This window comes from Globicephala melas, chromosome 5 (genome assembly GCF_963455315.2).
Source record: "Globicephala melas chromosome 5, mGloMel1.2, whole genome shotgun sequence".
Taxonomy (NCBI): domain Eukaryota; kingdom Metazoa; phylum Chordata; class Mammalia; order Artiodactyla; family Delphinidae; genus Globicephala; species Globicephala melas.
The window spans coordinates 31579253-31599795 of record NC_083318.1 but is presented as its reverse complement, the minus strand read 5'-3'; the positions used below and the strand labels follow the sequence as shown (position 1 = coordinate 31599795).

At 43.2% G+C, this 20543-nt stretch overlaps 1 protein-coding gene and 1 non-coding gene across 3 annotated transcripts in view; one reads left to right on the top strand and one right to left on the bottom strand.

Moving 5' to 3' along the window:
• The first annotated feature begins 7886 nt into the window (after positions 1–7886).
• Positions 7887–20543, top strand: part of HADH (hydroxyacyl-CoA dehydrogenase) — a 47493-nt gene continuing 34836 nt past the window's right edge. For both annotated transcript variants that reach the window (XM_030864104.2, XM_060299110.2), the window contains exon 1: positions 7887–8136. In XM_030864104.2, coding sequence (XP_030719964.1) covers positions 8005–8136 — 132 coding nt within the window. In that variant the 5' untranslated portion in view covers positions 7887–8004. The remainder of the gene's footprint in view (positions 8137–20543) is intronic.
• LOC115857381 (small nucleolar RNA SNORA43) lies at positions 18482–18615 on the bottom strand. Its single transcript, XR_004041246.1, has one exon. It is a non-coding gene; the product is annotated as a small nucleolar RNA SNORA43 (small nucleolar RNA).

The window sequence follows — 20543 nt, the reverse complement described above, 5'->3', positions numbered from 1 at the left end:
GGAATAGACTTCCAAAAAGAGGGAGATGGCCACATATAATATAAGCATGATCTCTAGACAGGAGGATAATTGTTTTAAAATATCCTCTCAGAGCACAGTTACTCTCAGGACTGTAGCACAGCCCAAGCTTCTTATTTCCCACGTCAAAGTCCAGCATTATTTGAGAGAGGGATGAATCTACATAAGCCCATTGTGGCAAAATATCGAGTGCTTGTCTCTATTACACTCCTTAGCTCAGGAAGAAGTTTTCTAAAATACCCGAACCTATGGATTTTTCCTATAGATGAGCCCACTGCCGGCTTTTTCCACGGCCCAGTCTTCCTCCTGAGGTCACAGTGCAGAGGTCACCTCCTGAGGGACGGCTTCTGCTAAAGCCCTATCTAAAGTGGCCTTTCCTGAGAACACCCTGCTATAGACTGAAAGTTTGTGTGCCCCAAGAATTCATTAACTGAAACCTGATCCCGATGTGATAGTATTTGGAGGTGGGACCTTTGGGAAGTGATTGTGTCATGAGAGTGGAGCCCTCATGCATGGGATTAGGATCCTTGTAAGAGCCCAGAGAGCTCCCTGCCCCCTTCTGCCATATGAGACTGCAGTGCAAAGACAGCCATCCATGAACCAGGAAGCAGGCTCTCACCAGACACTGAATCTGCAGATGCCTTGATTTTGGACTTCTAGTCTCCAGACCTGTGAGAAGTAAACTTCTGTTATCTGTAAGATACTCAGTCTATGGTATTTCTGTTATAACAGCCTAAATGGACTAAAATATGCCCTGATTGATCACCCAGCTTATTTCCTTCAGAGCCCTCCTCACTGTCTACAGTTACCCTGTTTATTTAAATCCTCAGTTTCCACCATTTCTTCCACCTCTGGCCAGAGGTGCCCTTTGTTGCACAAGTTTTCAATTTTGATGAAGTCCAATTTGTTAATTTTTTCTTTTGTTGCCTGTGTCTTTGGTGTCATATCCAAGAAATCATTGCCAAATCCAATGTCATGAAGCTTTTTGCCTGTTTTCTTCTGAGAGTTTTATAGTCTTAGCTTTTATGTGTAGGTCTCTGATCCATTTTGAATTAATTTTTGTATATGGTGTAAGGTAAGGGTCTAACTTTACTTCTGTGCATATGGATAACAGTTTTCCCAACACTATTTGTTGAAAAGACTGTCTTTTTCCCATTGAATGGTCTAGGTACTCTTGTCGAAAATTGTTTGACCATATATATGAGGATTTATTTCTGGGTGGATACTATCTTTCTTTTTCTTTTTTTTTTTTTTTTTTGCGGTACGCGGGCCTCTCACTGTTGTGGCCTCTCCCGCCGCAGAGCACAGGCTCGGGACGCGCAGGCCCAGCGGCCATGGCTCACGGGCCCAGCCGCTCCGCGGCATGTGGGATCCTCCCAGACCGGGGCACGAACCCATGTCCCCTGCATCGGCAGGCGGACTCCCAACCACCGCGTCACCAGGGTAGCCCTGGATACTATCTTTTAAAGTAATGTATCACTAAACAGTTTTGTAGTAACACTGGGATGTTCAGATGAATCAATGAAACAAAATAGAGAGTATATCCTGTAGTGTATAAAAGTGGCATCACGTTATGAAAGAACAGGAATAATATATTCTAAAAAGTGCTAGGACAGTTGGTTAATTACTTAGAAAACTAAAGTAACATCTTTTCTCCAATTAACTTCTTTTTCCAAGTTAATCCCAAAAGGATGAATTTCCCAAATTAATCCAAGTTAATCCCAAAAGGTCTAAAAAGTAAAAATAATACATCTGTATGTGTCTCTGAAACGTTTGATATTTTCTAAGCATAAAAAAGTTATGGACATTTTGAAACACATACAGAAGTTATGGGCAAATCTTGTTTCATCTACATTATCCCACTTCCCACTAGCCCCATTCTGCACTGATTTATTGTGAAGCAAATATTAGACATATCACATGAACGTATTCATAACGTAGAATATGACTTGCAAGGATGGCTAATCTCTAGTCGTAGTTACATTTCAAAGAAATATTGACAAGGAGTACAAATACATTGACAAAATAGCCTAAGAAAATATTTCAGAATGTCAAATCAAACAGACCAGAAGAACATGGTTAAGCTATTTTTCTCAAACATGTTTACAATTAAATTACTAATGGAACAACTGATAAGAATGCTACTAAATGACCTATATCTTATAGTTCCTTCTTAGTCAGGTTTACGACTCAGAGTTTTCTTTCTTTAGGTTGTGCCTCATTTAAAAGAAAATTTTCCACAAGGAATCTACCAATTTGGCATTTCTGATTCTGAAACATGACACTAAAGAGGGAAATTCCACCAGTGAAAACTCTTTTCTCCCATCATACTCTGCTCGGCAGCATTTGTCCTCATTGTATTACTTTTTGTCAATCTGAGCTTGTTTAGCAACCCTCTTCCCACCTGGTATGCAAAGGCATGTAGTGAATTGTCAATTATTGTAGTTTTGAAAGATATCTTCCAAGGATATTTAAGTCCTTCCTATGGTTTCCTTGTACACAAACTAATGTTCATGAAAAAGCTGTTACCTAAAGACAAAAATAAAAACAAATTAACTAAAACCTCAGTAAAGCTGTTGTTTTAAAAAAGGGAGAGAGAGAGATGGCAACTAAATGCCATACCTGACTCTAGACTGGATTTGGTACTAGAAGGCAAAAAAAAACTATAAAGGACATTATTAGGTCAGTTAACTAAATTGGAATACAGGCAATCGGTTGGATAGAAATGTATCAATGTTAAATTTACTAAAGTTGATTACTATCGTTATGTCAGGATCACCCTATTCCTAGGAAATATGCATAGAAATATTATAAAGGACCATGATTTGTGTAACTTACTCTCAGATGGTTCAGATTATTCATAATGTATATAATATCTGTCTTATCTATTACAGATAAATAGATCTAGACAATTGATAAGATAAAGCAAACGTGATAAAATGTTAGCAACAGGTAAATATGGGTAAGAGATATATGGGTTCTTTTGTACTCTTTTTACAATTTTTCTATGTGCAATTCTAAATAAATTGAAAAAAATTAAATATGATTGAGATCATGATTCTCATAAAAAGGTCCACCCTCATCTGGCCCCTGCCTACCTTTGCAGTCTCATCTTCATTCACCCAAAAGTACCCTGTGCTTTTGTTATCCTATGTTAATGTATTTCCAGACCACTCTCTAATCTCGGTTCCTTCACAGACTACATATACATTTTTCTCTCTGTCTGGAGTGTCCTCAAAACATTTTCTCTGCCCGAAAACCTTCTAATCATCCTCACTACTCTGCTGTAATATATCCATCATGATGAAGTAAGTTAGGACACTGGTTATGAGCAACAACTTTGCACTCAGGTAGACTGGGGCTCAAGACCTGCCTCTATTCTTCCCGCCTATCACACGTCAGGCAAGTTATTTTCCTCTCTAAGCTTCCAGTTTTCCCATATGCAAAAAGAGAATAAAAATAGTGACATCAGACTGATGGGAATGGATGAGAAGTTACGTATTACATGCTTAGCACAGAGCCTGGCAAATTAAGCATTCACTAAATGCTAGTCTTCCCGTTGCTTCCCCCACCCCCCCTCACTACCCACCTCCCACAGCCCCTTGCATTCCCTTCTGGGAAGCACAACATTTTGTTCCATGTTTATTTCTCCTACTACTTTATGAGCCCTTGAACGGCAAAGACTACATTCCAGTCACCCCTGATTTTTCCAGCATCTAGAGTGATGTTTCTTGCTCACATAGAGCAATGAAGAACTTGCTATTTCCAAAATCAATGATTTTACTTTGAAAACTAAAACAAGGAATCACTATCAGCTTTCTTTAAATACCTGGCTCTGTAAGACATGGAGACAACGTAAATGTCCATCGACAGATGAATGGATAAAGAAGATGTGGTACATATATACAGTGGAATACTACTCAGCCATAAAAGGAACGAAATAATTCATTTGCAGCAACATGGATGCAACTAGAGATTATGATACTAAATGAAGTAAGTCAGAAAGAGAAAGACAAATACCATATGATATCACTTATATGTGGAATCTAAAATATGGCACAAATGAACCTATCTGTGAAACAGAAAAAGAATCATGGACATAGACAACAGACTGGTGGTTGTCAAGGGGGAGGGGGTTGGGGGAGGGATGGAGTGGGAGGTTGGGGTTAGCAGATGTCAGCTATTATATATGGAATGCATAAACAAGGTCCTACTGTATAGCCCAGAGAACTATATTTAATATTCTATGATAAACCATCATGGAAAAGAATATTTAAAAAAAGAATGTGTGTGTGTGTGTGTGTGTGTGTGTGTATATATGTATAACTGAATCACTTCACTGTATAGCAGTAATTAACACTGTAAATCAGCTATACTTCAATAAAAAAATAATAAATAGATAAATACCTGGCTCTGAAAATGTCTGAGAATTACAGTTAGTCAAAATATATTTTAGCCTTCAACTAATTTATAGATACTAGGATCTTTATAAAAGTTGATTTCTAATTTATAAGTTAGGAAATCAACTTGGTTCTTTGTGGCTAGGATTTAAGGTACTTGAGAAGGAGTAGAAGGAAATAGGTGAGTTTAAAGTGTTGGCACCAGGACTTAGAAGTTTGGTCTTTATCCTGTGAATAAAATTTTTAAAAGGAGAGTGCAGTGACCCAGTTTATAACTTGAGAAATCAGTCTGAGAAGAATGTGAAGTATGAACTGGGTCAAAGAGACATTAGTTACAGTAAGGCACTTCAGGAATGGGCTCAGTCTCTACAAAGGAGACAAGGGCTTGGATGAAATGCCGATAAATAGGGATAGAGATAAGAGGGGGAAATGAGGGAGGAAGCCTGTATGCTCCTAAGGTGGCATCAATGACATCTGACCGAGTGAATGGGGATATGGTGGTGAGGGGGAAGGAAAATGCCCTTGGTTGTGTGTCATCGTGAACTGACAATGAATGCAAGAGGAGGTGAAAGGTATTGTGGGAAGTGAGAAATAATAGGTTCAAATTTTGATAAGTTACATTTGAAGTAGCTGAGGGATTTCCAAATAGAGGTGATCAGTAGACGATTATAAATGGATGTTTGTGTTTGAGAAGCATGAGTCCACATGCTAGGAATCAGGAAGGAATAAAACACATGGTTCTAGAAAGTCTTCAGGTGTAAATATTGGGACTCACTGTGTGAAACTTAACAGTTCTGGGGCTTATTGGTAGGAATGTCTAAATACATTAATCTGCTTAACCTTATTGATAACCTTAGTAGGACAGTTACAACTCCAAATCTAGACATGTATGTTTACTGGAGACCACTCCCCAATTTTTTTTCCCCCTCTAGCAACAGCAGCACTTTCTAAAGAGTATGAAATTATGAAAGGAATGGGAGCCTTGAGGTCAGAATGGATTCAAATCTGAGCTTGGTCAGTTATTGGGTGAGTTACATTTAATAAATGACTTAATCGCTCAGAGCCTCAGTTTCTTCACCTTTAGAAGAAGATAGCAGTGGTAACCTTAGGGTTGCTATAAAGAGAGGCAAAACAGCATAGTGGCCAAGAACATGAGCCCTGAAAACAGACTGTCCTGAGTTTGAATTCTGCCTGTGCTATTCATTAGCTGTGTGACCTTGGCTAAGTTTCTGGACTTCTCTGGGCCTGTTCCTTACCTGTAAAAAAGGGGTACCCTTTGCTGTTTTTGAGTTGGTCAGTGACCAGTGTCACGCTTCCCAGTGCACCACTCCTGCAGAGAGAAACGAAGCACCTCCCCAAGAACAGGGTGAAGGTGCAAGTCGGGGACCACAGAAATTGTTATTGGGTGCCTGAAAGTTCAAGGCCACACTTGGGAAAAGACTTGCAGTTCTGGCAAAAGAAGAATGATTCTATTGTAACTGTCATCTGATCAGGACTGGGCAGGAATAGAGGCCGGGGTGGCCTTCCTGGTTCAGAAGAGTGTAAATGAGGGTTAGACTCTCAGTATGAAACAGCTGGAAAGATACCTGTCCAGCCCTTTTCTTTTTCTTTTTTTTTTTTTAACATCTTTATTGGAGTATAATTGCTTTACAATGGTGTGTTAGTTTCTGCTGTATAACAAAGTGAATCAGCTATGCATGTACATGTATCCCCACATCTCCTCCCTCTTGGCGTCTCCCTCCCTCCCATCCTCCCTATCCCACCCCTCTAGGTGGACACAAAGCACGGAGCTGATCTCCCTGTGCTATGCGGCTGCTTGCCACTAGCTATCTCTTTTACATTTGGTAATGTATATATGTCCATGCCACTCTCTCACTTCGTCCCAGCTTACGCTTCCCAGCCCTTTCTTTTGAAAGACAAGGACCCTGGAGCCCAGGGAGGTTGTCTGCAGACCATCATACTGCACACCAGTGACTGAGACAGGACTCCTGACTCTCACTTCATTGCTCCTTTCTTCACATCACACCTTTACATAATACATATGGCCTCAGATCTGAGAACTGCTAAAAAATACTGCAGTGGTTATTCTTTCTGTTCTGAGGAAAACAAATCAGAGATCTGAAAACATACCAAATACTCAGGCATTATGTTTTACATTATACACATTAAAAAAATACATATTGTGACGACACTATAATCAGAATGTTTGGCCTTGCATTAAACACAACTTTTAAATGAGAATGAAAAGTTAAAATCCACCGAAAGAATCATCTGTGCATCTTCCTAATCTACTGTCCTAGCTTCACCTCTGACAATACCTAATTCCTCACCCTTTTCCTGTGGCAATATTTTTTTACGTTTCTACCTTTGCATGTGCTGCTTCCTGTGCCTAGAAGCCTCTTTTCTTCATAAATTGACTCATTTGTTCAAGTTACTAGGTTCTCCGTGTAATCTTCCTATGCCAATTCTAGTCCTATTGGTTTTTGCATTTGGTACATTCTAGCACTTAATGGACTTTAATTATTTGGATGTGACAGTGTCTTCAGCCAGTAACGATCTCCTTAGAAAGTCCCAAGCCTTAAGGAGTGCTCAACACCAGCACTTCTCCCACACTTTTACAGAATTAGAAATAAAAATGAGATGTAAGCAAAGCAACGGTGAACACAGGATTCAGTATGTAAGTTACCTGCAATAGGAGGAGGCAGACTTTGGATGGTGAGTCTGTGGGTCCTTATTACATATTTAAAAATAAATAATAAAAATTCTATATTACTAAGGTACAGTAACTAGAAATTATTTACACGAGGGAGAAGATTGGCCTTTCTATTATTACCGGTTACTCCACAAAGGTTCCTCTTTGACTTTAAACTGTCCACATGTTCCCTGCATTAATAAACATGTAAAGTCGAAATGGGCAATTAAAGGTTAAATTTCTCTTTCCCTTAGTGGGCCTGATTTTTGCATTAGAACTCACGGGTCACTAGACATTTGCTTTGGGTGTGAGCAGTTTGTTTCCTTCCGTTTTTAGCAGGAACAATATGCACCGGGTTAAAATAATCCCTAGACTTGGTTTATGGTGACACGTACGGAAGGTGCTCATTTTGGGCTTCCTTATCACCACAGCCAAATAACACGTATTTATTCGGCGCCGAGTTATGCACAAGGATCAAAAGGGAGAAGTTAACAAGGCAACACCACGGACTTCCCCTTACAAGGGGCCCGTGACTTTTGCGAGGAAAGGCTTGCACTGGGTCCGGTACCAGAACGCTAACCACTCAACGTCACACGACCTGCTGCGTCGACAGCCTGGGTAGACCCGCTCTGCAGAAGAGGGCGGCGGCCCGCCCCAGTCCACGTGAGCTTGGACGCCGCGCTCGGACGTTCGAACGCCGTCCCTGCGGCCTCCGCCAATGAGGAAAGCGGGCCTCGAGGCTCCACCCCCCCCTCCGTCGAATACGTCACGGCGTCGTCCAGGGCGCGCGGGCCGCGGGGCTCTTGGGCTTCCGCCTCCAGAGGTCTGCTCGCTCTTAGGTGTCGCGTGAGGGAGTATTCTCCGCCAGGTCTTGTCGCTGTCGCCGTCTGCATCATGGCTTTCGTAACCAGGCAGTTCGTGCGTTCCATGTCCTTCTCGTCCACCGCCGCGGCCTCAGCGAAGAAAATCCTCGTCAAGCATGTGACGGTCATCGGCGGCGGGCTGATGGGCGCCGGCATCGCCCAGGTGGGCAGTCCTCGGGCAGCGCTCCCCGCTCGCTTTGCTGCCCCACCCTGACAGGAAAGCGCTGGCGGGCCGCGACCCGGCGGGGGTTGTCAGGCCCCGAGGCCAGCGTTCACGCGAGCCCCGCGGAATTTCCACCCCGACCCTCCCCCGTGTAGTTGAAATGTCTGGGCCTGTTAGTCTGCAGTCCCCCAAAGATCTAGCGTTCTTGGGCCGAGCCTCAGTTTACGGCGGTTGGCTTCCAGAGACCCGCACTGCGATCAGTTTTAATTTTATTAGTTTTTCATAATTCTGCAGCCGTTGTCAGAGCAGTTTTCTGCTCTCTAAATGGTCTTTTCTCCTCTCCCAGTGTGTGCTTGCTGAGTTACAAAGAAGAATAATAGTCAGCACTTTTGCAGCATTTGGTAACGTTACCTAATCGGCGCTTGTGAGGCGCTGGGACTCCACCAAGTGCTGCGCAAGAAGTCTTTGACCTAGTGCCCTCTGGCGCTGGGTAGAGTGGGAGGGGGAGGCAGAGCAGTTGAGGGCTCTGAAGGAGTCGCTAATCTCAGTGTGCATCTTCAGGACTCCGCGCGGTTCCAACTAAGCTGTCATTCAGGGTCAGTTGTGCAGCTGTTGCCTAGGTACTGTGATCCTTGTGTTTTTACTGATTGGGTTTTAGCGTCTATATTCCAACTCGTATTGGGGAACCGTGATTTTCATAGCCTAGCTGATTATATGCTTAGCATGTCGGCCCTTTGTTACTTGTACTGTTGGACGGGAAAGGCATTTATCTAATTTTTCTTAGGGGAGAACTCAAGTTCAGTGGCTATCATGAAGGAGTTTAATTTTTGTAGTGTCTGTTTCCAGCCAAGTCTATGCTTCTATGCTTGCTTTGTAGACAATCTTTTCTTATTATTATATATCTTAAAACTTCCCAGACTGCAGGTTTTTTGCAACATATTAATTTGATTGTGTTTTCTTCTAAAATCTGTAATTCATTAATGTTTTATCCTTCTGACTCCCGTTTCTTCTCAGATCATGTTTTTGGACATATATTGCCCTTTTTATTGTGTACATGCCCTGGCTGCTGGGTTATGGTGTCCCATTAATCTTTATTATACGTGAGATGGGAGGAGTAGGTCCTTTTAACATGAAAGTTTATTATACTACATGATACTTAAAAGAAAGTTTAGGTTGAGTGCATTTGTATCTCCCTGCTCCACCCAAATCTCCCTATGCTGTGAGAGTGAGACTTGTTGTGGGCAGGTATAAAATAATGTATTTGTTTAAAATCATATAAACAACATCTTAGTGACAAGATATTAGGGCCTTAAGCCCCCAATAACAATATAGGAAATGGGTCCAGGAACTATTGTTGATGGTCCCTTGAAGACATCAGTGGAAGAGACTAAGTAGAAAGCATCACTTCAACTTTTGTACAAATTCAGGTTGCTCAGTTCTTGGAGTACTGTATCCACTACTGGCCCAAAAAGTGTTATGTTGCACAAAAAGGCACACACGTAACACCTAAAATTATGGGTATGGTGTTGGAGCTTTCATCTGAGGAAGGAGGGAGGAGATTGACAATGATGGGCATTCAGACTTGTGGATCAAATCCTTGAGTAGTTGGACCAGGGTGGCGTGCCTTTTGAAACCTAAGGGGTAAAAAAGAAAGCTATTTACCCCACACATTGGAAATATAATGGAATTGTCATTCAAGAAGTTGATAAGGACCAAAGATTTAAATAGTGGACAATCCTAGGGAACGGTAGTTCTGTCCTTACATAACAAGGTTTAAAAGAGCCTCAGCCGCTGTAGGTGACAGCTTTAATCCTGTGGAGGGGAACCGCACTTTCCTGCATTATATCTCTGTGTGCCACTTTCAGACAGTTGGTTGGTTTCGGCTGTTTAGCTGATCCATTTTTGCACTCTATCCTGCAGCATGCTGTTCGAGGCAGTACTGCCTCATTCTTCATGCTCCTTGACCTACAGCTTTTGTCACAGGGTAAATCTGTTTTGCTTATTTAGTGCCACAGCTATTAGTTGGTGTGGTTTGACTGTAGATTGGATCCAGTTCACTGTGGGGAATTGGGATGGTCTATGCTGGCTCTGTGCTAACATGGAAAAGTTACTTCTGTGCCTTGCTTTACTAATCTCTGAGGTAGGACTAGCCTCCTGGGAGTATGGAGAGGATTGAATGAAGTAGCACACGTCAAGCACTTCGCACAGTGGCATCTAGTAAGGGCTCACAGAATGTTAGCTGCCTTCAGGGTTATTACCATCATGGTTTTATCCTTGTCCTTTTGTCATTGTCCCCTCATGCCACGCCCATCTCTGATCCTTGCTGCTATGGTAGGCCTGTGATGTTAAGATGGAGAGCACTGGTTGTGATTCTGTTCCGTCTTGCTTAATCTTGAAGGCAAATGCCAGTTGTTGACTGCAGTTTGTTCAGGGACCTCTGAAAAGAGGGAAGGCACTTTTTATCCTCCTCAGTAAAGCCTTAAAAACACAAGCACAAAGTAACATCTAAGTTTATGCTACTAATTCACACTTAGCTTCACTCTCCAGAACTCTTTCTGAAGTAGGGTTTTTTTTAATTAAAAAAAAAAAATTGGGGGTGGCACCAGGTCTTAGTTGCTGCAGGCTGACTCCTTAGTTGTGGCTCACGGGCTCCTTAGTTGTGGTACATGTGCTCCTTAGTTGCAGCCAGCAGGTTCCTTAGTTGCAGCTCACGGGCTCCTTAGTTGTGGCATGCATGTGGGATCTAGTTCCCTGACCAGGGATCAAACCCGCGTCCCCTGCATTGGAAGGCAGATTCGTAACCACTGCACCACCAGGGAAGTCCCATGAAGTAGTTTTAATTTTAATCAAGGTGTAGTTCTGTTTACATTTTTAATATTTTAAAAAAATGTATCATTTTTGCCATATGTTCCAGTTCATGCTGAGTAGGATAAAAAAAAAACTGAGTAGATTTTGTGGGAGCCTGACACATTTCTCAAGCAATTAAGCAATTTAAGACGAGTGAGGTTTGTGTTTAATTATACGTAGTTGATCAGAGCACAGGCCATTTGTATATTTGTATTCTCTAAGAGTACCTACTTTGCCTGTCATTACTTTTGCTTGTTTTAAATTAAAAAAACAAAAAACAAAAACTGTGGGTTAATATTTAAGTAAGGTTAACTTGTTGTGTGTGTTTGCCAATTATTCTGACTTGGGTCTGATTGCCAGTTTATCTTCAGCTGGATACTTAGGCCAGCAAAGAAGCTTCCAGCAGTAATTGACCCTTGAGTGGGGGACAGGTTGGTTTTTGCTTTGTAAAGAAGGGAAAAAAGGAAGAAGTTATTAGCTGTGCATCTCTTCAATTTATAGAATGAGTCAGAGCTTTGCTTCTTGCATTGCCTTTTTTTCATATGAGGAGCCCAGAGAGCTTATAGCTTTTGTTAATTTACTAGTGAGAAGCCAGTGGGCTTTCTGGGAATGGCATTTTAGGGGCTGGATTTCTTGGCTCTCTGGTAACAACCTTCCTTTTAGTGCACTATACTTCTTTGAGGAAATGAGAGTTTGCATCTAGAAGGAGGTTGGAGCTGAGTTCACACCGAAAGCTTTTTTATTTGTTCTTAAAGAGCAAAAAGTGCACCTTTTTTCTGGGGAGAGCTCCTTAGGCTATTAAAACAAGGGGAGGGATATTCTAAACTACAAGTACACGTTTCCCTGACATTTGTAGTACTCTGCGATGCTTGATGAGGACTCAAGTGGATAGGAAGTCTTCTCCCCAGCCTCTGCATTTGTTTGCCCATCTCCTTTTTCCTGCCCCCAACTCTGAACTTTCTGATGCTGAGTAGAAGAATGATCAGAGTTGCTTTGTGGTGTTTAGCTTTATTCTTTTCTGTCGCTACAGTGAGTATGCCTCTGTTGAAGTTTGTTTGAAAACAGTGCAGTGGCCTAGGAGAAGTTTTAGGAGCACAGGAGGTTGGCACAGTCACATGGCTGTAAGCTCTCATTTTGACTCAGAGTTCTTTATGGAGGGAATAGTTGTGTTTTGTTTTGTTTTGTTTCTTTTATTTTTGGCTGTGTTGGGTCTTCATTGCTATGCACAGGCTTTCTCTAGTTGCAGGAAGCAGGGGCTTCTCTTGTTGACGAGCACAGGCTCTAGGCACATGGGCTTCAGTAGTGTGGCACGCGGGCTCTAGAGCACAGGCTCAGTAGTTATGGTGCACGGGCTTAGCTGCTCCACGGCATGTGGGACCTTCACGGACCAGGGCTTGAACCCGTGTCCCCTGCATTGGCAGGTGGATTCTTAACCACTGCGCCACCAGGGAAGTCCCATGGAGGGAATAGTTTTATTCCCAGGTGTTAACTTTGTCCTCAAGGGTACGGGGTGTGTGTTTGTTGTGAAGTTCTTCCCTCATTTACTGTGTTGTTGCTCATTTCTTTATTGGGCTGTTCTCTGATATCCATGATGTACTAGGACAGTAAAATCAGCTTCTGTCAGCATGTTAGTCTTTGGACTTGGGGTGTGGCTGTAGATGCTGTAGAAGAGGTAGGGCTGACGGGCAGAAAAATGAATGCCGTAGAATATGTTTGGATATTGTAGCGCAGAAACGGTACCTCAGTCAGGTTTTGGGTTTTCTCTGCCGTTTCCTAGATCCGCCTCACTGTTATCTACCCCTTTCTTGAGTTTCTCATTTCCTTTCCTCCTCCTTCTCTCTTCTCCCCATATCTGCCTTAGGCACATACCTCACTGCCTAGCTCTCCTGGGACCACAGGAAGATAATGCTGCTGCTTTCTGTTCTCTGTCTCCCTCTAGGTTATGCTGACTATGTGATAGTTTCCGCTCAGTGGTAGGCTAATGCCTGAAAGTGAGCAGGCTGTAAGGTGCCTGCTGGAGTTTGGATCCCAGCCCTTCCTCTCCTGGCTGTGGAATCTTGGGCGAGTCTCTTAACCCCTCTCTGCTTCTTCCCTTATCTACGAATACTTAGTGTTCTGAGAGTTCTATGAGCTAAGTGCTTAGACTGTACTAGTGTTTTCAATGGTAACTGGTCAGTAAATGTTAGCTGCCTTTATGTAGATCCATCAGCTGTAATCTGGTGATGACTTCTCTTATTTTAGATTCTCTTAACTGTCTTTGAAGATATGATAGGGAGCTATGGAGGGTTCAAACAGTTCTAAAGATTTTAAGACTAATTGTGTGGGCTGTTGAGAGATAATCTTAGTGCTTTGTTCATTTGTATTTGGGTATTACGGTAAGTTCATAGTCATAAAGCATTTGCAACAGAGCCTGACACTTAAAAAACACTCTACAGATGTGACATTTTTTTCTGTTCCAAGCACTTTAATGTCTCTGTCATTTCATGTGACCATTATGATATTCATCCCTGCAGAGATGGCACTTGGGGTCAAGGGTCAGAGGCAGAGCAGGGCCTGGAACTCGGGTCTCTCAACTACTCTTCTGCTTGCTGGAGATCCCTGTGGCTGCAATGACCACAGTTCTACCTGCACCTTTAGCCTCTGCTGTCTTGGGGGGAGAAGTATGGCTTCCATGGGCAAGGGGATTTTTTGTGGGTATCTGGAATCAGCAGGTATCAGCTTGACCTCTCTTCAGCTCTAGATTCAAAGTTAGAGTCACCTGCTAGTCATCTCCATCCTCTGCTACTATCTTTCTGCCCATAATAGACTCAAATTCACCTGGCAAGACTTCTTTGTTCTCTCCAGCTTTCCCAAAGAGTTTCCTCCCTCTGTGATTGCCATTGTTGATCTTCTAGCCACTTCATGCACTCCAAAGACAGGGTTTCTGTCAGAGTGTCCACCATACAGCAGAAGGCTCTGAGGCTTTCCTCCGAGGAGAGCTGTTTCCCCTGTTCTTTCCTTTGTAATTCCTAGACCAGGCGTTGATACCTGAATTGTTGAGGAAACATCTTAATTGGTTCATTTCAGCAGAATCTAATAGGAAAGAAACACTCATCCTAATAACCATTGCCATATTAATCTTCCGAGAGAGCAGTTTGGAATTGCAGCTCTCTCCTCTACTCAGAAAGTGTGCATCCTGGCAACATCTTTCAGAGATTCTTAAATATAACTAAGAGTTGGTTGATGCCACTGACATGTCCAGTTATCCCATCTCCTTTCCAGAATTTGTGGGAGATGGGAGTGGAGGGTCCAGGGAGAGACTTTATTTTCTCTACATTACCAAACCCAGATGCTTACTGAATTTAAAAAAAAAATTGTGTATTTAACAGACTCACTTAAAAATTGAGGCACATTTCCTTGGCTTTTTAGAAATGCTATTTAAAATATAAAAATCTCAGTTAAAAAAAGAGGCCAGCCAATGAACTTAACTGTTTTAAGTACAAACCACCTATCTGTGGTGGTGGTCAAAAGCCTCAATGGAATGCCTTTTTCTGATTGTGGAAGTTTGTGAAGACAGCTTGTGTTGATGGCAGAGTTCACGGCATTGCACAGAGACAGTCATAAACCCCGACTTGCCAGCTCTGAGAGATGCAACTGATTTATGACTTTTTTCCTCCCTGGATCAAATCATGAGAACCCAAGGGCAGGCCTAGATGCAAAGGCACAGCAGCCTCCGGGGCGCAGCAGCCTCATGGGGAGCAGCGACTCCGTGTACTCATTCTGGGCCAAACACTTACTCTGAGGATCGAGAAGTCAGAATTTGCGTTTGGCAGATGGTACATACAACTTTGCCATTTTTCAGAGAGAATGTAATGTTGATGAAATGCAGCCCTCCTGTAGTGTAGGGGCACATGGAACATCTCACTGGACCAGTTGATGTAATTCTCACAAATTCTCCACTCAAATTACACTTCAGAGAAGGGGCTTCAAATCTGGTGGTATGTTTGCAAAAATAGAGAAATCCAGCAAGCTTCTGCTTGGCATGCTTCCTTGGCCCTGTGGCTGGAGTACTCAGGGGCTTTGACAAGTGTGCTGTTCACTGGACCTATTTTTACAGCTCTGAGCACCCTTGTCCAAAAATATTTCTCTCTGGCTAAGCCTGCTTTCCACCAAGGCTAAAGAAGTCATAGAGCTGAGGACATAGCCTTCAAATAAATTTTTTTCCATTGCAGACTGCTTGTCCTCAAGGTCTTACAGTGTAGGTCACTATCACATAAAACAGGAGTTCTCAGTGGGTTGATTCAGATTATTGGCACTCAGATTAAAGTGCCAGGGAGAGTCCTCCTTATTTATTGAAAAAATAACATGTCTATGGGAGGAGGGAAAAAGACCTCTTTATTTTTGTGATCCACTCTTCCACTACCATCTCCTCAGAAAGCTAGGGATAATTTATCACTGAATAATTTGAGAAGAATGAGTGTGATTGATTTCCTTGCAAACAAGACACATGAAATTCTTTTCTAAGTAAGAGAAAATTCAATAATTAATTAAAAATCAAATCAGGTGTGAATCATCAATATCACTCTTATCAACAAACAATGCTGATAAGCTGGTACAAACCACCCCAAAACTTTAGACTTCAGTTTACAAAGCAACACTATAAATCAGTAGGTTTCATGCCTTGACCAGGGGTCATTGTGGTGCAGGAACTTCAGCAAAACAACTCAGGCTAATTCTAGACCTGCTGGAATTAACCGTCACAGCACTGTTGCTGTGAAGAGTCATGGTCCTGTCTTTTGACATACATGTGTGGACATATCTCTTGGGTGAAATTACAATTTCAGTTTCAATTACAGTGTTGCTGGATTACAAGATATGAATATATTTGACTTCAGTAGATAATGCCAAACATTTTTCCAAAGTGGTTATACCAGTTTACAGTTTTGCCTTCAGAGTATGAAGATTCTCTTTGCTCTATAGGATTATATTGTTCCTTTCAAGTTTAGTCATTCTGGTGGGTGTAGTGACATTTCATTGTATTTTTATTAGAATTCCCTGCTTACAATACTAGTGAGGTGAACCCCTTTTCACATGTTTATTGGCCATATAGATATATTCTTGTGTAATATGCTATTAAATTTCATTCCTGTTTAGCTCTCATGTTGTCCTTTTTTTCCTAATGGATTTTAGGAAATGTTTATAGATTCTGGTTATGAATTCTTATATTCATATTTCAAATATCTTCAGTTCCCTGCATTGACTTTTAATTTTCTTTGTGGTTACCATGAGGCTTACATACAGCAACTTGTACAGTCTATTTTAATTTATTAACGACTTACGTTTGATCCCATTCTAAAGCTCAACATTAATACCCTCCCCGCCATTTAATGTTTTTGATGTCACATTTTACACCTTTTTATCTTGTATATCCCTTAACTAATTATTATAATCATAGTTACTTTTATGACTTTTGTCTTTTAATATTCATGCTAGCTTTATAAATGATTAATCTACCTTTACTATATATTTACCTTTCCAGTGAGATTTATTCTTTCCTATGTGTTCTTGTTACTAATTAGTGCCCTTTCTTTTCAGCTTAAAGTCCCTTTAACATTTCTTGTAAGGCTGGTTTAGTAGTGATGAACTCTTTCACTCTGAGCAATAACTTTGCCAGGTAGAGTATTCTTGGTTGGAAGTTTTTTTCTTTCAGCACTCTGAATGTATTGTGCCACTCCCTTCTAACATACAGAGATTCTGCTGTTGGTCTTACTGGGGGTTCCCTTGTGTGTAGCAAGTTGTTTTTCTCTTGATGCTTTTAATATTTTCTCCTTGTCTTTTTTTTTTTTATTCAACACCCATTTATTCTCTAGTTCTGCCCACATGGAGACACCCTCCTTGAAAAGGTGTTAAATCCTTCGTTCACTTTATCACCTTGTGCTGAAAACACGTGTTCCAAGGTTTTAACTATGAGATCCACATTCTTAAAGCATTAATTCTTAAACCTCATGTAGATTTCTCCCCCTTGGTTGCGGGGAGATGACCCAAACACAGCGAAGAACAGCTCAGGACTGTGGGCTCTGCTCGCCCAGAAGACCGTGCAGTTCCCCTGACCACCTGGCTGGAGCCAGGATTAGGGCCCTGAGATGAGGGGTGCCTGCTGGGCTGCCACCACCACCACTGGCCCCAACTCCTGTCCTCTTCACTGGCTTTCTGTCACCTTTAGTTTCCCTGGAGTTTGGGGATTCCAGACCGTCTCTGCTCACACTTCTGTATCACGCCTGCTGCCTCAGCGCTGCTGATCCACACCAAGGGGGAAAGCACACAGAACTGCTTTTCAACACACCAACGTTCCACACAAAAGTTATTAGATAAGCCTGCAGGTTCTTTTTAATCAGAAGACATTCCCAAGGCCATGACTTCCCCGGCTCTCCACTGCCCTTGCCGGCAGACTGGGTGTGCGTGGACGCCGTGCTGTGAGTCAGGCACACACCCCCCGGCTCCCCTCCGGTGCACTGTCCTGCAGAACTGAGGATGGTGCCCTGGCCTCATCAGCAGGATCTGTCCTGAAGCCAGTCCTAGAGTGACAAGAGCCACACCTGCAGGTCTATTCCACTGACTAGCTGCACAGGACCGAGCTGGGCCCACGGACCTGAGAAATGGAATCCAATCCGTGAATCACCCCCAAACCATATTTTCTATAGCAGGTTTTGTCAGCCTTGGCCCTATCAGCATTTGGGACCCTGTAGCTTTACTATGGAGCTGTCCTGGGCACCACAGGACATGTAGTTACAGCCCTGGCCCCCACCAACTAGATGCCAGCAGCACTGCTACCCCTTTCCTGCCCTGCACATTGCCATGTGCCCTGGGAGGGGGACAAACTGCCCCTAGTCGAGAGCCACTGACCTACAGCTTTTGTTCAGCTCTCCAACTTAAACATTTCGGGAAATAGCAAAATGCACTCTCCACCCGCAAGGAGACCAGGACGCCCCTGGTTTGGATGATCATTTTATAGGGTTACATTTGGCCCATCGAGGGGCTCCACACAGGGGCCCGACTTCTGCCTCATCAACAGGACAAATGCCAGGAGCGAACCTCTGGCCTTCCTTCCAGAGTGACACGTCTCAGGGTCCTCAGAGCACGAGTGCTTGTGGACCAGGTGGCTCTGGGCCCCCCTCGCCCCCACCTAGGACCCTGCTCTGAACAGGGCCTGGAGGCCCTACAGGGCCTTGATACCAGCTCAGCGGCCCTCAGCCAGGGATGCATGTCACACTTGCCCAAGGATTCCTCAAAAGTCTTCGCCAGACAGACCAACAGAACAATCATTTCCAATAAGGAGACCCTCTCCTGGTCAATCCCATTGTGCCCAAAGCTTGCCATGTGGTTGTACACATATCTCATTTAATTCTCGCGACGAGCCTTATTTTATAAAGAAAAAGAATATCAAAGTGTTCAAGGGCCTGCGCACAGCTCCCACTGCAATTGCACGTGGAAACAAGGTGCTTTCTCACGCAGCTTTTGGTGATGTCCGGCTACAAAGCATCCTAAGCGCCCACTCTTCCGAGCACTGAGCGTAGAAGTAGCCGCTTCCTCTCTGCCCCAGCATCACAGGTGCAGCAGGGCAGCCGCACCCGTGGTGCCGGCAAGTCCGGCATCTGCAGGGCAGCTCTCCTTGTCTTTCACTTTTGACATTTTAATTATAATGTGTCTTGGTGTGGGTCTCTTGGGTTCTTCTTATTTGAAACTCTTTGGCCTTACTGGATCTGGATGTCTGTTTCTTTTCCCCAGGTTAGGGAATTTTTCTGCCATTATTTCTTGGAATAAGTTTTCTCCTTTCTCCCTCTCTTCTCCTTCTAGGACACAGTAACGTGAATGTTAGTATACTTGATGTTGTACAATAAGTCTCTTAAGCTATCTTCACTTTTTTCATTCTCTTTGTGCTGCTCTGACTGGTTGAGTTTTATGCTTTGTCTTCTAGTTGACTCATTCTTCTGCTTTATCTATTCTGCTGTTTAACCTCTATAGCTTGCTTTTTCAGTTCAGTTATTGTATTCTTTAGCTCTGTGACTTCTGTTTGGTACTTTCTTTATTTTCCATGTCTTTGTTGAAGTTCTCCCTGTGTTCATCTATTCTCCTGCTCAATTTGGTGAACATCTTTATGACCACTACTTTGCACTCTATCAGGTACATTACTTGTCTCTGCTTTATTACGGTTTTTTCCTGAGGTTTTATCTTGTTCTTTCATTTGGAACATAATCCTCTGTTTCCTCAGTTTGCTTGACTCTAAACGGTAGATGGAACAATCACGTCTCCCAGCCCTGAAGGAGTGACCTCATGTAGAAGATGAACCCTGTTGTTCATCCCTGCCTCAGCTCCTGGTTGTCTCCAACCTCTGTGCTTATCCAAGTACCCTGTTATGTTTTTAACAGCTCTTAGTAGTTGAGGATGTGCCAAGTCCTGTTAATGTCCCAAAGGGAAGAATCTCAGCATCTAGATTCAGGCCACCTGGAAGCCAGGCCCTCAGGCATCAGCTTTTAGAAGTAATTAGATACATACAGTCCTTGGAGCCTTAGGCATTAAGCCCCTCTGGCCACCAGAGCCAGGTGATCTGGAAGTGTTCCCTGAGTGGCAGCCACAGAAATTAGGGCACCGGATGAGTGTATAAGCTCCTTTCTGGTAGCCCTTTAAGAACTTTCTCTGTTGGTTACAGTCCTGTGGGAACCAAGAACATAAACCCCACTGACCACCAGAGCCAGGCGATATAGAGGTGTCCCCTGGCAGCAGTAGCAAAAAGTGGGGTGCCAGATGGGTATGAGCTCCTTTCTGGGTGACACCAATTATTACAGTCCTACGGGGCCAGGAATGCAAACTCACCTAGCCTCCAGAGGCAGGCAATCAAGAGGCACTGCTTAGCAGCGGCCGCAAAAATTGGGGCACCAGACACGTGCAGAAGCTTCCCACCAGGAGACACTGGTGCTCTGGAGAATGGCACAGGGAGAGCGCAGAGGTGGTGCCTACCGGTCTCCATACCTGGAGAGTGTTACAGCCGGCTTCTAGATGTGTGTGTGAAATTAGATGCCTGCCCTTCAGGCTGACGCTTTAATATAAGCAGGTCAGCTTCCTTTATTTTAAGTCTGGTGTGATCAGCTGCCTCTGAGCTGGGCCCTGGGGTGTGTGAACCTGAGCACGTGAGCCTTTTAAGAGTGGCTTCTCAGATTGCTAGAGTCTTGTGGGTCTTGGGACATGAACCTTGTTGGTTTTCAAAGCCAGAAGTTTTGGAGGGTCATCTCAAGTGTATGACCCAAAAGTTGGGATGCCTGATGTGGGTGCAAGCCCCTTGCTCTTCAGGGAGAAGCTCCAGGTTCCAAGGTCCCTCCCTGCATGGGGTTTATGATGAGATTGTATCCCAGCCTCTCCTACCCACCTTGTGGTTTTCTTCTCTTTTGCCTGACGTGTAGTCATCACTCAGCCCCTCTTTAGGTTTTTTTAAAGAGGAAATTGTTCCATATGTAGCTGTAGACTCAGTGTGTCTATGGGAGGACGTGAGTTCAGGATCTTCCTACTGTACTGTCTTGAACTGGAAC